General features: G+C 48.9%; 2 protein-coding genes across 3 annotated transcripts in view; both read right to left on the minus strand.

Annotated features, from left to right (window-relative positions):
- LOC127585959 (uncharacterized) overlaps positions 1 to 17,173 on the minus strand; it is a 38,865-nt gene that overhangs the window by 10,945 nt on the left and 10,747 nt on the right. The window lies entirely within an intron of this gene.
- LOC127585889 (uncharacterized) overlaps positions 7,666 to 17,173 on the minus strand; it is a 62,127-nt gene continuing 52,619 nt past the window's right edge. For both annotated transcript variants that reach the window (XM_052043604.1, XM_052043603.1), the window contains exon 3: positions 7,666 to 16,509. In XM_052043604.1, the coding sequence (XP_051899564.1) occupies positions 12,740 to 16,509 (3,770 nt within the window). In that variant the 3' untranslated portion in view covers positions 7,666 to 12,739. The remainder of the gene's footprint in view (positions 16,510 to 17,173) is intronic.

Raw genomic sequence — 17,173 nt, forward strand, 5'->3', positions numbered from 1 at the left:
GACCTGTGCAAGGGCTGCAGTGGGTTCCCGCTCCGCAGCAGACTGGGACGCAGTTCTGCAGATTACCTTTCTGTTTCTGTCATAAGTTTCGTTCAACACCAAGAGACTTTCAGGGGTACAGTGACGTAGTGATGATGAAAGTAATATTTTCAATCATTAACGTACCCAAAATATCTTAAGAGTGGCGAAACGCAGACAGCCAACCCCGCCCACCCCCCCACACACACACAAACACAAAGATAGAGTGGCGGATGAGGGGCAAGGGAAAGGGGGAGGGGGAGTGAGGTTGAGTTGTGGGAAGGGGGTGGGGAGAAGGGGTGAGGGGGCGGGTGTAGTGAGGGTGCGGGGCTTGGGGAGAGGGGGTGAGGGTGAAGGGGTGTGGGGGTGATGGGGAGGGGGGAGTGGCGGTGATGAGGTTGAGGAAGGGGGTGTGGGGTGGGTGTTGGGGGTGGGGGTGAGAGGTGAGAGGGAATTGGAGGTTGAGTGGGGAGGGTGGAGTAAAGAGGAGGAGAGGGAGGGGAAGGGAGGGAGGCAAGGGGGGACGGGGAGTGAGAAGCGGTGGGGTGAGGGAGGGTGTGAGGGGTAAGGAGGGTGTTTCTTGAGAGGGAAGGGGAAGAAGACGATGAGGGGAAGAGCGGGCAGGGAGCTGAGGTGGAGTGGAGAGGGGGGGTGGAGGGGGAGGGGAGGGTAGAGAGAGGATGGGTAAGGGAGGGGAGTGCAGAGGGTGGGGTAGATGATGGGGCGTAGATGGTGTAAAGGTGGGTAGATGGACGGAGTAGGGGAGTAGGAGGGACTGGGTTGGAGGAGGGGAAGGGGAGGGGTGGGGGAGGTGGAGGGTTTGGAAGGAGGGATGGGGAGGGGAGAGCAAGGTGGAGGGGGAAGGGGAGGGGGGAAGGGGAGCGGGAGAGGGGAAGGGGAGGGGGAGAGGGGAGTGAGCGGGAAAGGGGAAGGGGAGAACAGGGGGAGGGGGAGGAGAGGAGGAAGGGACGGGGAGGGGAGCGGGGGGGGAATGGATAGGGGTGGGAAAGGGGGAGAGGAAGGGAAGGGAGGGGAGCGGGGATGGGGGAGTGGGGAGCGAGGGAGGTGGGGAGGAGGGGTCCAGGGAGGAGGAGGGGAGGAGGTGGGGAGGGGTGGTGGGGGTGTGGGTGTGGATGGGGGGGGAGTAGGAGTCGGGGAGTTGTGGTAGGGGAGGATTACTGGCGGGAGGGAGAGGAGGAGGCGGAGGAAGGGGAAGGAGGGAGGGAGGGGGAGGTGGGAGGGAGGGAGGAAAGGAGAGGAGGTGGGAGGGAGGGGCAGGCAAAGGGGGGAGGGAGCGTGGAGGGGAGGGACGAGGGTATGGAATGAGGGAGGGTGTATAAGGGGGAGTGAGGGGACGTAGGGGATTGGAGGGAGGAAAGGGGGACGAAGAGGGAGGGGCGTGGAATGGGAAGGGAGGGTCAGGAGGGAGGGAGGTGTGTAAGGACGGGCAAGGAGAGGGAAAAGGAGGAGGAAGGGAGAGGGGAGGGGAGGAGGGGTGGGAAGGGAGGGAGGAGGAGAAGGTAGCAGGAGGAGGAGGGAGGGGGAGAGGATGGGGAAGTGGGAGGGATGGAGAGGGGTTGAGATGGAGACGCAAGGGAGGACAGGAGGAGGGGGAGGGAGTAGAGGGGTGGGGAGCCGGTAATAGGAGGAGTGAGGGGGAGAGAATGGGGAAGTGGGGGAGGAGGGGAAGGGGAAGAGGGCTGGGGGGAAGGGGGAAGGAGGGGAAGGAGAGGAGAAGTTAGGGAGGGGAAGGGGGAGGGGAGGGAGGAGGAGGAGTGAGGGGATGGGAGGGGATGGAGGGGAGGGGGTAGAAGGAGAGGAGGAGGGGTAGGAGGAGGAGGGCGTTGGAGGAGGGGGAGGGAGGGGATGGGGAGGAGAGGAGAGTAAGGGAGGGGATGGGGACGAGGGGAGGGGAGGGGTGGGAGAGGTGAGGGCGGGAGGAGGGGAAGGGGGATGGAGGGGTAGAGTAGAGGGAAGGAGAGAGTCGGGGGAGGGAGGGAGGGAGGGAGGGGAGAGTGGTGGGGAGAGGGGGTAGTGACACACAACATTATGAGAGGCACAGATAGGGTGACAGTGAGCAACATGAAATCAGCGGAGGGCGGTAATGAGTAAAATATGTGCCAGAAAACAGGGTGAGAATCAAGTGAACACAGTTCTTGCTTTTAAACAGACCGCGGCTTCAATGGCTGTTTCACAATCATACAATCAGATGCAGATAATTATTGTGCAACGTTCCGATCATTTTGTCACTGCACGGACTTATCGTGCAATGAAGTGACAGACGGCACGGTAGCGGTTAGCGCGACTCTATTACAGCGCCAGTGATCGGGGTACGATTCCCGTCGCTGTCTGTGAGGAGTTTGTACGTTCTCCCGTGTCTGCGAGGGTTTCCTCCGGGTGCTCTGGTTTCCTCCCACATTCTAAAGACGTATGGGTAGATTAATTTGGGGTTTAAAATGGGTAAACAGTATTGGGCCTTTTCTTATACTCCCGGCGCCTGATTCGCTGTTGGTTTATGACATTGTCTGGATGTCAGTGCTGGACGGGCTTTGTAACTAATGTAGAGTTCAGAGCAGGCAACAGTGTGTGCAAACAATCCATCAACGTGACCTTGTTCTGATTCAAGGTAGAATGGATATGCTACAGGGTAGAAAATTATAGTACCTTTTGATAATTCGGCATCCTCGGGATTTCGGTGGCTCGGGACATGTGGATTTTCCTTCTCTACCCAAGGCACAAATACAATCACTTCTTTTTCGATGCTGCACAATGGTGTCATAAACTTTCCAGTGAATTGTCAGAGTACAAAAGGAGCGCGGGGATCGAGAACCTGGTGAGTTGAGAGAAAGCGCGGAAGCGGGGTCTCGGTGAATTTCAAGGGAGCGCGGGAAACGGGGGTCCTGGGGAGTTTAAAAGGAGCGGGGAAATGGGGCAGGGGTCACCTCAACCAATATTTGCTGCACACGGCAGGAACTAATAATGTCCCTGTTTGCATCTGGTGTTCAGGTAATCGACGTAAACCAGTTATTAATGTTCCTCGACCAGTCACTCTCTCCACTTTTATCAACCAACAGACCGCCATTACAGTGCATCCCGGTACTTTGTTTTACTCCGCGTCTCGACTGTTCACAACAAAATAATGTAATGCAGTTCAGAAAGGCTTCCGCTTGTTTAATAACATTCAGGCAAATCACCACTGAGAGCAGCATTATAATGTTAAATATGACATGAACACTGCTGACTACAACAAACCCACGGGATGCAGATTGTTATTGAGCGTTTACCATCGGTCACTGAACAAGTGACGGGCTGGTTTGTTCACTAACGACCCGCTTGGTGTCTCTCTCTCTCCCTCTCTCTCTCACACACACAAACACACAGATAGACACGCACCCATACACAGAGATAGACAGACACACACACACACACAGATATACAGACACACACCAACACACAGATAGACACGCGCACACACACAGGGATGGTCACAAACACACACAGATAGACACGCACCGAGATAGACACACACACACAGGTAGACACACACACACACACACACACACATAGAGATAGACAGACACACACCGAGACAGACACACAAACACACAGATAGATATACACACACAGAGATAGATAGACAGACACACACATTCACGCACACAGATAGACATGCATAGACACACAGATAGACAGACACACACACAGATAGACACGCACGCACACACACAGAGATAGACAGGCACACAGAGATAGACAGGCACACAAACACACAGATTGACACGCGCACACACACAGATAGCCACACGCAGTTAGACGCACACACACAGATAGACACGCACCCATACACAGAGACAGACAGAAACACACAGATATACAGACACACACCAACACACAGATAGACACGCAGACACACACAGATGGACACGCACACAGATGGACACGCACACACACACAGATAGACAGACGCACACACACAGATAGACACACACACACACACACACACAGATAAACACACACACCAAGATGGACAGACACACACAGATAGACACACACACATAGAGATAGACACACACACAGATAGACACGCACACAGTGAGATAGACAAGCAAAAACACCGAGATAGACACACAAACAAACACACAGATTGACATGCACACACAGAGATAGACACACGCACACACACACACACACACAGGTAGACACACAAACACACAGATAGACATGCACACACACACACACACGCAAAGAGACAGACACACACAAACACACAGATAGACACACACAGATACAGATAGACACACACACACGCAGATAGGCAGACACACACACACACACATACAGATAGGCAGACAGAGGGAAGGAACTTTATGTAATCGACACCCGGTCAGTCTCAAGTGAGAACACAGCTGAGACAGCTTTACAGCCCTGTGGACCATCTCATTGTAAACATTCCACTGTGAGCCATCCAGAGGACAGAACCAGCAGATCGGGTTGCTCTGGACCTGACATCTTATGGAAAAGTACTATTTGATAGATTACAAAATGCAAATAAACATTCTGGTGATTGAGGAACCGAAATGGTTAAAATAACTATAGGACGACACCAGCAGGATCTTGAAATTAAGGAAACACATGTTTGTATGGATAAGGGTTGGAATTAAGGCTGTGTAAAGGCAATAAAGAACGAAGCAAAGTTTGGGAGGTATGTGAAGAGATGTACACAAAGGTACCTTACAAGATGACAAGCAGCAGTCACCCCGGAGACCAAACGCTGAAGAAGGCCCTGAGTCAGGGACCCAGCGAAGAACTCACTGACATCGATCCCAGGCCGGGTTCATTGAGAGTGGGTGATACCTGAGTGCAGATTGTGAGTTTTGGAAGTTGTGGAAGTAAACTAAAGCGTCAGGTGATTGTTTGGAACTGTGTAGCGAACCTCTGATTTGTTTGAAGCAGTCGTAATTAACAAAGAAGTACAGTTGTTGGGCAAAGTCATTGTCTGGTCTGCTTTTAACATGTGCTGTATTGAATTGGCAACAGCATCCACACACACAAATGTATAATGTGCAAATGCACACGTGTGCGTGTGTGCCCACATGCAAAAATGTTAGCACACGCACACGCACACGAGCTAGATTGCAGTGATTCAAGAAGGTGGTTCACCTCCCACCATCTCAAGGGATGGTCAAGAAATGTTGGTCTTGCCAGCAATGTCCGAAGGAGATAAATAAATAAATGAAAAGTCATGATGCAGCTGTATAAAACTTTGGTTAGTCCAACTTGGAGTCCTGGTTGCCCCATTACAGGAAGGATGCAGGGGCTTTGGAGAGGGTACAGAAGAGGTTTACAAGGATGCCGTCTGGATTGAAAGGTATGAGCTACAAGGAGAGGTTGGACAAACTAGAGTTGTTTTCACAGGAGCTGCAGAGGCTGAGGGCAGACCGGATAGAAGTTTATAAAATTAAGGGGGGGGGGGGGTGGAATAGATAGACAGCTGGTATCTTTTTCCCAGCGTCGAAATGTCATATACTCGAGGCATAGCTTTAAGGTGGGGGAAAAGTTTGAAGGAATTGTGCAGGGCAAGATTGTTATGCAGAGAGTGGTGGGTGCCCGGAACACACTGCCGGGGGTGGTGATGAAGTAGTTAAGATCATGGCGTTTGAGAGGCTTTTGGATAGGTGCATCAATATGCAGGGCATGGAGGGATATGGATCATGTGCAAGCAGAAGAGATTTAGTTTGATTTGGCATCATGTGCGGCACAGACATTGTGGGCCGAAGGTCCTGTTCCTGTGCTGTACTGTTCTCAAGTAAATGTAATTTACTGAAATATATGTCCTCAAGTACTTGGCACTTCTGCCCTGGGAAAAAGATTCTGACTGTCTACCCTATCCATTCCTCGATGGGCCAAATGGCCTCATTCTGTTCCTATACCTTATGGTCTTGTGGTCCTTTCGCATTGGAACTGCTGAATCCGCTCCTTGAGAGCGCGCTCAGTGACAGTGAACTTGTTTCAGGTGGGTCGGGGCCAGAGGCTGTGTGTTAGCCCTTGTTCCCAATCAGCCTCCCATTCAAGCGATGGGCCGTTCCCCAGGTGTAAGGCCACACAGGTATCCTGCACTGGGCTACAGTCTACCTGAGCATTGATGGTCACAGTCTTTTCCCAGGGTGAGGGAGTTGGCCCCGTGTGTCTGTGTGGGTTTCCTCCGGGTGTTCCGGTTTCCTCCCACATTCCAAAAACGTACGGGGTTAAGAAGTTGTGGGCATGCTATGTTGGCGCCGGAAGCGTGGCGACACTTGTGGGCTGCCCCCAGAACAATCTACGCAAAAGATGCATGGCACTGCTTGTTTCGATATACATGTGACTAATAAAGAAATCTTATCATTCTGCTGTCCTCTATCACTGCTGAATTACTCACTTCTCCTGCCACTTGAACGGCTCCCTGTGCCATGTGAACAGTCACATCTGCTCATTGCACCTCCAGTCACAGTCCAATGCGCACTTTAAAGTTCAGGCAGGAAGGTCACCCAAACCGGGCAATTTCTGTGTTGCTGCTGTGACACCCTGATTCCTTCCATCTCGACATCCCAGCTCTGACAGATTTCAGTGTGAAATTCCCCCTCACCACAGACATGTAATGGGCCAAGCTGCTGTCTCCTGCTCACTGAGACTCAGCTCCTCTGTGAGGAGCCTGTCTGAGAGGAGTCGTGGCTGGTACGTGTGATCACTGTCCCTGCACCCCATTAAAACTGACAGATGTAACTTGTGTTGCTGTTCCTGATTTCTTACCAAACAGAATCACTTTGCCTTTCTTTGGATCAAATCATCATCGTTATTTACTGCCTATTCCCCAACTCTGTGTTTCTGCTGGAGATTGTTATAACTCACTGCACCGTTCACAGTAGTTTTGTGTCCTCTCATTCTCATTTTCACTGAGGGTATTTATTTCAGACAAACAACCACAGAGACTGTTACTGAGGCTGTTAAGCATTTTACTACCTGACTGAACAACTTCAAGCGAATGCTCACACTGCAGGGGAAGAGATCACCTTGTTCTGGGAGAAAAGTGGATCTTCGAAATAGTTGTTCCACATCTTCACCTTTCGCTCTATTGCCTCCGTCTAGCAGCTTTCCCATCTCCCCTCCAACTTTGGCATCTCTGTCACATTCCTCCCATCTCTCCATCCATCGCACTCTCCCCCTTTCCCAAAAACCTCTTGCCTGTTCTCCCTGTCCCCTCTCATCCCCTCTCTCTGTTGTCTCTCTTCCCCTCTCTATCACATCTCTAGCGAACTCTCTGTTTCACTCTTCCATTCTTTCCCGCTCTCTGGTGCCTCTCCCTCTCTCCGTTGCCTCGCTCTCTCTCTCGCCACCTTCTTCATGTCGCCTTTCCCTTTATCTCGCCCCTACTTCCGTCACTTCTCCCTCACCTTGTCACCATTTCCTTCCTGATAGTCTCTCCTGGAAACACTCACGTTCTGCAGACCCAGTTTTGAGAACGGTTGATCAATGCTCGATAGGAGTGTTCAATTTCCTTGATTTGTAGCCTCTGGTGACCCGACTTATTTCTCTCAGAACAAGGTTGACTTCCTAATGAGTAGGTCTGAGCTTGAACAAATGGTCTATTGAACAATTCTAGTGCATCAGCAATGTTTAATTCACAAATTTAGCTGCTATTGGAGTAAGCAAGCTGTTTATAACAATGCAATGTCTCACAGGGTAACATGATTTAATATGCAGTAGAAACGAAGTATTAGAATTTATAATGCAGCATCCAGCAATAGAATCAATAATATAGCGACCAAGTAATAGAATCAATAATGTAGCATCCAGTAATATAATCAATAATGTAGCATCCAGTAGTATAATCAATAATGTAGTGACCAAGTAATAGAATCAATAATGTATCATCCAGTAATAGAATCAATAATGTAGCATCCAGTAATATAATCAATAATATAGCAACCAAGAAATATAATCAATAATGTAGCATCCAGTAATGGAATCTATAATGTAGCATCCAGTAATACAATCAATAATGTAGCGACCAAGTAATAGAATCAATAATGTAACATCCAGTAATAGAATCAATAATGTAGCATCGAAGTAATATAATCAAAATAGTGGTCCCTTGGACAGTTAGAGAATACTTCAGAATGGATAATGCTTGGTTCAAGTGATGCATCACTGTCTTCATGCTGTTGGGACGAGATGTTTATCCTACCGTCACGGGTTGAATTTCTGGACGTCTAGTCCAAATCTGACATGTGACAGACATTTAAAACTGAAGTAGTTCGAGTTCAGGACCAAGGTGTTTCCGCAAGGGTGAAAGTAAGGACTGCAATTCCAAGGGACCTTGGGTGTCAAGAGATATCAGTGGTTGGATAAAAGAAAGTGGGTACATAGTAGGAATATAGAATAAAAAACGAGGACACCCCTCAAAATATCAGTAGAGTAGAGGGGTATTTAAGAGATGAATTAAAAGGACAAAGAGCGGGCACAAGGTCTTGCTGGTGGATAAAGTCAGCGACAATTGCAAAGCAAATGTGGCCGATTTATTTAAGAAGAATAAACCAGGAATTTACAAGGATCCAAGTCTAAAGTCAGTAGTGGGGAAGTTCTGGCAAAAAAATCAGAGGAACAGACTTCTACACTTGCATAGTCAGGGATCCGTCACAGATTGTCAGAAAAGCATTGTTGGGAGGAGATCCAGTTTGACCAATTTCAGTGAATGTTTTGAAGAGGTAACAAAATGTATTTGATGAGGGCAGTGTGGTAATTGAAGTCTTCGACATGACCGTACATGGGAAAGAATTCCAAAGGGTTAGAGCCCAAGGGATCCAGAGCAAATTGGATCCAAAATTGGCTTGGTAATAGGAGGCAGCAGGTGGTGCTGCTGGACTGTGTTTGTGATTGGAAGCCTGTGACCAACCGACAGTGAGCAGGCTGCTCTTTGGTAACACTGATAACATTGTACAGTAGGTGAGATGGACAGAGGGAAGGCAGGTAGAATTTGCTGCAGATAAGAGTGAGGTGAAGGCAGTGAGGTGAAGATCCTTGAGGTGAAGGATCCCTGAAGGCACAGACCGGCAGTGGAGAAAGCAGAAGGGATACTTGCCTCCATACCCCAGGTCATCGATGATCAAAACAGAGAGATTACAATGCACTTTATTAAACACTGGTCAGGCAACAGATGGGGTTCTGTGAGCAGTTCTGACTGCAACACTGCAGGAAGGAGGTGATTGTATGTTAGTTTGTGTTATTTTGCTGTAGTTATGTAGCTACTTAGTTTATTTTCTCTCTTCTGTATTAGTTCTAGTGTATTGGCACTGGTTGTCCTTCTGTTAGTTAATAAACGTTTATTTAAAAAAGGGAGGTGATTGTATTGGGCAGGATGCAGAGCAGAGTCACCAGGATGCTGGCTGGAATGGAGCATTTCAGTTTCTAAGAGGGACTGAGTAGTCTGGGTTTGTTTTCCTTGGGGAAAACAAGGCTTAGTGGGGACCTGATTGAGGGAAACACAATTTTGATGGGCAGAGATGGGTAAATAATGAGAAACCTTCCCGCGAAGCAGAGGTGTTATAAACCAGAGGGCGCGCATTTAAGGTAAGGAGTGAGAGGTTTAGAGGGGATCTGAGGAAGAATGTTTCCACCCAGTTGGAATGTGGAACGCACTGCCTGAGGGGCCGGTGGAGGCAGACACTCTCACAACATTTAGGAAGTATTTAGGTGAGCACCTGAAATGCCAAGGCTGAGAAGACCACAGGCCCAATGTTGGGAAATGAGATTGATAGAGATGGTGCTTCATGGCTGGCATGGACACAGAGGGCCGAAGGGCCTGTTGCTGTGCTGGGTGACTCTATATAGTAAAGAGTGTAAAGGGTGGTTTTTTCGCTGCCCTGCAGACCTTTATGTGGAAGGTGATGAGGGCAGGTGCAGCGTCAGAGCTGTGATCTCCCTGGTGGTGGGGAGCCAGTGCTTCAGGGCAAACTCGGCCCTTCTCCATCGCGATAGGCAGTGGCTGCAGGCTGGGCAGGAGCCACAGCAGGGCGGTGAGGTGACTCACACTCCCGTCACCAGCCGCAATACAGACACCCTTCCTCCCCTTCCAGGTGAGCCGATGGACAGGATGTGCATCAGCCCGAATCACATCGATCTGTTTCTGGTCAATCCCGGGGGGTAGAACGAGGCTTCAGTGATGGAATAAACATGGAATCGGAAGCTCACCTCAGAGTGAAATAACGTACAGAGCTTCAGAATGCATCCTGCACGATCCCAGGAGGGTCAGAGCATGGGAGGAGGCCATTCAGTCCATCGAGTGTGTACAAGAGCATTCCAGATGATCCCAGAAATTGTTGCCTAACAGTAGTTCCCGAGCTCCCTTGTAAACACCACAGTGGAATCTGCTGGGAATTGAATCTCATTCCAATGACTGCGATACTGAGCAGCTGCCTCCCAGCTTTACACTGATGTCTGGTGCCTTAAGGTCCCTCTTGCAGATGTTTCCGGAGTGCAGGTGGGGTCATCTGATGGGCCTTTTCCCTGATGCTGGTTCCCCATAGAGAAGGTCCTTGGGAATTGTCCCATCGTTCAGCTGGTGACGGTGCCCAGGACATCGAAGGTGATGTTCCCTGAGCGGTGAGCACAGGAATGGTGAAGGACTGAGCTCAGTGACGTCTCGCCCCATTTGATTCGTCCTTCTCAGGGTGATGGTGAGCTCAAAGTTAAATGTGTCCGTGTGGGAGGAGTTGCTATGTCATCACCGCGGTGACAGCAAAGGTCGAGTCCTGGTGAGGTCGATACGCCCTCTGCTTCTTGCCCTGAGGCTGGGGAGGTTGAAGTTTTCCAACTGACCTTGTGTGGGACGACATTTCTCCTCCAGCTCTCCAGTGGAACATGGGAGCAGGGAGGCAAAGCAGATCCCAGACAGTCAGGAGCGAGGACACAGCTGCATGGGCTCCACCTTGGGTGGGGAGAGGCTCAGAGGCTGAGCCATGGCATCAAACATCAAGGTGGAAGGACTGAATCCACCAGGAAGACTTGGAGGCACCGATCTTCTCCAGTGTGAACAGATCCTCCCGGCACACAAGCTCAAAGTCCTTGCTGAGGTCTCTAAAGGCAATAATGGAGACCCTCACCCCTTGTGGGATTGCTCCTCCCTTCCAGCACAAGCAGACGAGGCCACGGCTCGGTTCGAGAGTTCGAGGCCATGGCTAGGTTCAAGAGTTTGTGGCAGCAGACGGGTTTGAGTGGAGATGTCCTCTCCAGTCGATGGTTTCAGGTGCAGCCCCATCCTTCCCAGGAATTTCCCACCTTCCCGGCCATTGACGGCTTTGCTGAGCTCCACGGCTGTTGGTCATTGTGCACTTAACCTGAAGGTGGACATTCTGTGGCATTTGTGGGAGTGTAGGGACAGAGCTATCTCTGCAGTGTGGCACTGAGTAACATTTGCCCCACTGCTCCCTTTTGCTTTGTCCATGGCTGATTTCACGGGAGTCGTCCTGTTGTGAATTGATTCAATGACCCTTTGTTTCAGATTTCCAGCATCTGCAGAGTTTTGCTGAGCCTGCTTAAAACCTGTTTACTTCTGCCTTGCCACTTCCAAAGAATGAACAATCTTTTCCTCAAATCCCTCTGTTCCTGCAACCCTTTTAGAATCATGTCCTCAATTTATATTGCAGGTCGGTAGGTTAATTGGATACTGTAAATCTCCCCCAGTGTCGATCAGTGATGGGAGAATTAATGCGAAACCGAGAAATGCTGGAAACACTCAGCAGGTCAGGCAGCATCTGTGGAGACAGAAACAGTTAACGTTTCGGGTCCTGACTATTTATCAGAACCTCCCTCTGTGTCGCATTTGCTCCAATGTTGAGACATTCCACACAAGTGTCTCTGAAGGCTCCGAAACATGAACTGTTTCCCTCTCAGCAGATGCTGCCTGACCCACTGAGTGGTTCCAGCATTTGCTGTTTTTATTTCAGGTTTTCATTACCTGAGGTTTTTTTCACTGTCATTATCAGGAGAATGAGGAGGTTGGTTGGCATTTGGCAGAGAGTAGATCACAGGGAAGGTGAAGGGAATGGGATTGATGATGTTGCTTTGAAACCAGCATTGACTCAGTGGGCTGAATGGCCTCCTATACCGTTTGATGGAAAATATTGCTCTATTTATCCCAGTTTGAATTTTTCTGCTGTGATTTTAATAGAACACACCACCCCTCCCACCAGCCCATGGGTCAGACTCTGACAGTGGCCCGGGAGCAGCACAGAGCTGGGAGAAGATTTCCCGTCTTCCGACACTGGATGGGGGAATGTGTCATCTGACAGCACGGAGAAAGTGGGGATTGAGGGAGGAGGTGGGAAGGTGGAGCTGGGGGCAGCCTGTGTCCACAGGAAATGGACACTGTGACTCTGGTGTTGTTTCCAAGGGGCAGGACACAGATGGGGAACAGGAGGGAATGTGGATGGATTCTCGGGGTTGTCCACAGGTACCAGTGGACAGGGACAGGGATGGGAAGCCATTGCAGGTGAACCTCTGGCAGTGACTGGACCCAGGTGCAGTGGGTGCCAGCCAGTGGGGTGAGGGAGAGCAGCGTTGAGGACGAAGGTGTGGCGTTAAACACTGTGGACAGATGGGGGAGGAGAAGGAGGGTGAACTAGAATGAGAGATTTTTTATTAGCCGAGTGAAACATCTGGTTCCCATTGGAAACAGCTGGAAGGTTTGCTAGTGACCAGTGATCCAATTGAACACACACACAAACTTCTTCTTTATCTTTTTTCTAATTGTTTCTTGAGATCCCTCTGTATTTTGGTTCAACACCTCTGCTGACAGCTTTCCTTCGGCAACTTTCTGTATTAAATCTGCACGTTCCCTGACCTCCCCCAGTGCCTGAATTCGGTCTGTGAATCCAGGCTTTGCCTCTTCTTTCTCAGACTGAATCAGGAGGTCAATGTAAGCTGGGGTGGATAACGGGTTTGGTCTCAGAGCTATTTCTTCAAGTCTTCTAATGCTCTGTGATAATTGTTGTATCAGCTCCAGCACTGCATTCTGAACCTCAGCTAACTCAATCTCAAGTGTCTCCATGACGTTCTGCGCTGTCATCTTCAAACCAAAGGCCTTCTCATACCTTTCTTTCAGCTCATTGTATGTTCTCTTCTCCTTCTTTGTTTTATACTCAAACCTGTACTTCTGGTTGAAGTGAACATTCCAGACACATTTTTGGGGACAGACTTCGCAGTTCCCATAACAGTCCATTGCTGCACATCCTCTTTTTTGAGCATCATCAGGAATACCACACGGATAGTGGCAGGTGAATCGACATTTCTGACAGTTGGTTATGTAATTCCCAGTCCCACTGATATCCTCCTGTACTGCAACTGTAATTTCAACCTCATACTCAAAGTCTTTATTTGCATCCAGTTCGGTCTGGTGTTGATTCATAACCTGCCGCGTTTTCCTAAGTTCCTCCATTTTGGTCAGCCCGACTCGGATCTTTCTTTGCAAACCCTCCACTGCAGCCTCCAGCTGCTGACGTTCCTGCAGAACCTCTCTGGTCAAACGTAAACTTTTTGCTTTCATTGTGGTCAGAGACCGAAAGAATTTCTTCATACTGTTTGTTCCCATCTTCCAGAACATCTCATCAAAGTTATCATCATCCTCTTCTGTGTCCCAGCTGTTATCGACACTTTCCATGTTTGCAGAGTTTCCAGAGGCTGGACGCTGAGCAAATATGGCAGAATTGTTAAACTTGAAGTGTACTGGCATACTGTTTTTATCTTTGGGACATGGTATCTCAGCTACTTTCATAGCCTCTAGAATGGGAGGACGCTGTCCATCTGCGAATGTCACCAGTACATGAATGCTCTCTGCAATATCTTTGCCAAAAATAGAAAGAATTGAATCAAAGATATATTTCTGTGTGTGAGTCAGGCGAGCCAAAGAGGCTTGAGCAACAAAACACACGGCATCGATCTGATCAACACCATGTGGGGAAGTGAAAAACTCACGGATGTGGTCAGTGATCATTTGATCTCGGCTTATCCCCCTGGTATCTCCGAATCCAGGCGTATCAATGATAGTCAGAGAGTAATCAATTTTAAATCCTTTCTGATGGTGGAGCTGGTAGGCAGTGATGGAGGATGTCTGACTTTCAGCCTGGGATTTTCCTGTCTCTTCGTATATTAACGTGTATCTGAAGTCATCCGTCCATTCCACGCCCAAGATGTAGTTGATCATCCCATTGATAAGGGTTGTTTTCCCCGACCCTGTTGCTCCCAGAAGCATAATTGTTTTCATTGTGCCTTTTGTGTTGCGTTTTCCAAAGGAACATTTCGCAAGGTGTCCGAACTGATCAAGCACCTCCTTCTGCAGGTTCAGCTTGTAAATGGAAGGGTGTCCTTTGGATATTAATTTGGCTTCTCTGCGAAGTTTCTGGGCTATTCTGGTTGCTTCATTTTCTATCTTTGCTGAAACGGCTTCACTTGGTGTACTGGAACCTGCTTCTCCACAGTCAGCAGACACTCGGACACTGTAGACTGTATTAGGTTTCAGACCCTCGAAATGATAGTGACATTGGCTGTCTGTTGTCTTTACTTCCTCCCACAGTCCGCCCTCCGTGTTGGACCCAACTGCTGTTTCTTCTCTATACTCAATCCTGTACTGAACTATTTTGACATTAGCTCCAATCTGTGTCGGAGCATCCCAGAAGAGCATTGCTCTGGATGAAAAATCCTGGAAGACCGGTTTACCAGGTGGACTTGTAGGACGTGTCATGTCCGTGTAGCTATCACTCACCTTGCTGACCCCTACCTTGGTCACTGCTCTGTATCGGAAATGATACTCCTGGTGCAGCTGTAACCCAGATATTCTGACGGAGTGGGATTTATCAGGTGTATGTAGAGTTGACCAGTCCTCCTGCCGGGGCCCTTTGTACTCTACCTTGTAACCCACAATCTCACCGGAACCATGTCTGGGTGGCTGTAACTGCAGAGTCACACTGTCATGTGTGTTTCCAATAGTCATAGGTCTCTGGGGCTGTGACGGGGGTTCAAAGCACTGGTTCTTCAAAGACCATCCTTCATAGAGGTAAATAGACGCTCCTCGGTTGCTGTCGTCCTTCACAGAAGCAACAAGGAATTTTATTTTCCCATTTTCTTTGTTAGCTGTGGCAAAATCCAGGAATGACTTATATTGCTGCTTCATTTTCTCAGTTGTAGGCAGTGAATTAAACCACTGCTCGCCGTGTTGTGTTGCACAGGCTTCAGTAGCAGGAGTTGCTGTCTGCATTTTCTGATCTGTTTGAGATCGGAGGTAGTCGATTGCCTTTAACAGATAGAGATCCTCCTGATGCAATGCTGTAAATGTGAAGCAGACGACATAGTCTATTGCTGGATTCATCACTTCTTCATCCAACTCTCTCCTTGATTTTACAATAGGAATATCATCCAATACCTTGAGGTAAAAGCTCATCATCATCATCTCCCGTTCCTTGTGATCCAGCCATGTGATCAATGACTGGTGTTTGAATGGTGACTGTTCCTTGTTCTTCAGTATATCCACCAGTAATCCTTCCTCCTCCCCACCTCCCCGGATGGACGGCAAAACTCTGGCTAAAGTCCTCTGGAAAACCAGTTTGTATTCCAGACACATCTCTCGGAATTGCTGTATCCTGTCCCTGATCTCAGGAAACTGAATGGTGACATTGTCATTCATCATATCATTGCATCTCTGCACTGTCTCATTCAACTGTTCCAGGGCCTGCTGGCACTGATTGACCAATCCTACGCTTATCTCCCTCACCAGCTGAATAGCTCTTGAGTCTAGTTTATTGAGAGGGTAGAGCCAGACTCTCACGGGTACTGAATTCTCCCCACCTGATCCCAGTGAGCTTGGGAGGCTTGCATATATACCGATGGCATCCTGAAATGTGGTGGGGTTGTTTTTCAGTGAGAAATCCCCATAGAAGGTGCAGCTAAATTTCTCTGAATGAGACTTCTGTTCTTCTGTCATTGTTAGGGAGGCATCACCCTCAATTGCAATCATTGGAAGACATTTAATTGTCGCCTCTATATTACCCTGAATATCCTGCATCTTCTCTGCTGAAGAAACCATTTGATCAAAGACAAAGAAAGCCTGGGCCCCATACAGCACTGCTGTAACGACATGGGTTGCTGACCCTTCGTCAAACACACTCGGGTAGGCAATATTCTGTCTCCCTAAGTGGCTCATCGTCAGTTCTTCAAACCTGGTTGTTGTTTTGTACTGAAGGGTAACACGTGCCTGTCTCTTTGATTGCTTTGAGTCATTTAGATATTTTGCAGATCCTTTCACCTCCACTAACCCACACAGGAGACTGGCTTTCAGTGATCCCGACACATTGAGTGCAGCGGCTTTCTTCTCCATGGAGTCTGATGCAATGATGTGAAACTCAGTGCTGGGCTGAGCACGACGATTGAGGTTGCTTTGCAGTGTCTGTAAGTCCCACAAGGTGACACCTTAAGAATAAAATGGCAATAAAATTTGTAACATTTAGTTACGTTGTGAAGATTAATCAAAGCGAATACTGATTATTCAGTCGACTGATTTTCTGCTCTGACTGTATTTTGGACTGAAGTACAGCACTTTAGGCTCACCTGGTTACGTTATCTGCCAGAACATTTCTCATCACCCCTCAGCCAATTGACACCACAACTGCTCACCAGCCGAGCCCCAAACGGGATCCCTGTTCCACACTTCTGTGGTGTGAATGTCACTTGACACTCCTCAGCTTGTGCCTGAATCTTGTCCAGGACCTGCTGCACGCAGACACAGACTGCTTCCTATGCTGTGGAGTTGCGAATGGAATTGAACAATGCATAATCGTCAGTGAACATTCCCACCTCTGGCCTTATGGTGGTCGGAAGGTCACTCCAACAGCCATTGAAGATGGATAGTTCCAGGAATCTGCTCAGTTACTGATGAGCTTCAACTGCATGGAGCACAGGAGACAGACCCTGACGAGTGACACGTAACAGAAGACCACTAACTATCTCACGGCCACATTAACCCATTGGCTCTCACCCTCTCAGACATGTTCCCTTCTACCATCCCATCCCTCCCCCGCCTCCTCTGTTACTCAATTGTTTTCTCTCTTTCCCAGTTCTGGGAAAGGATCTCTGA

Source organism: Pristis pectinata, chromosome 34, assembly GCF_009764475.1.
Source record: "Pristis pectinata isolate sPriPec2 chromosome 34, sPriPec2.1.pri, whole genome shotgun sequence".
NCBI classification, from domain to species: Eukaryota; Metazoa; Chordata; class Chondrichthyes; order Rhinopristiformes; family Pristidae; genus Pristis; species Pristis pectinata.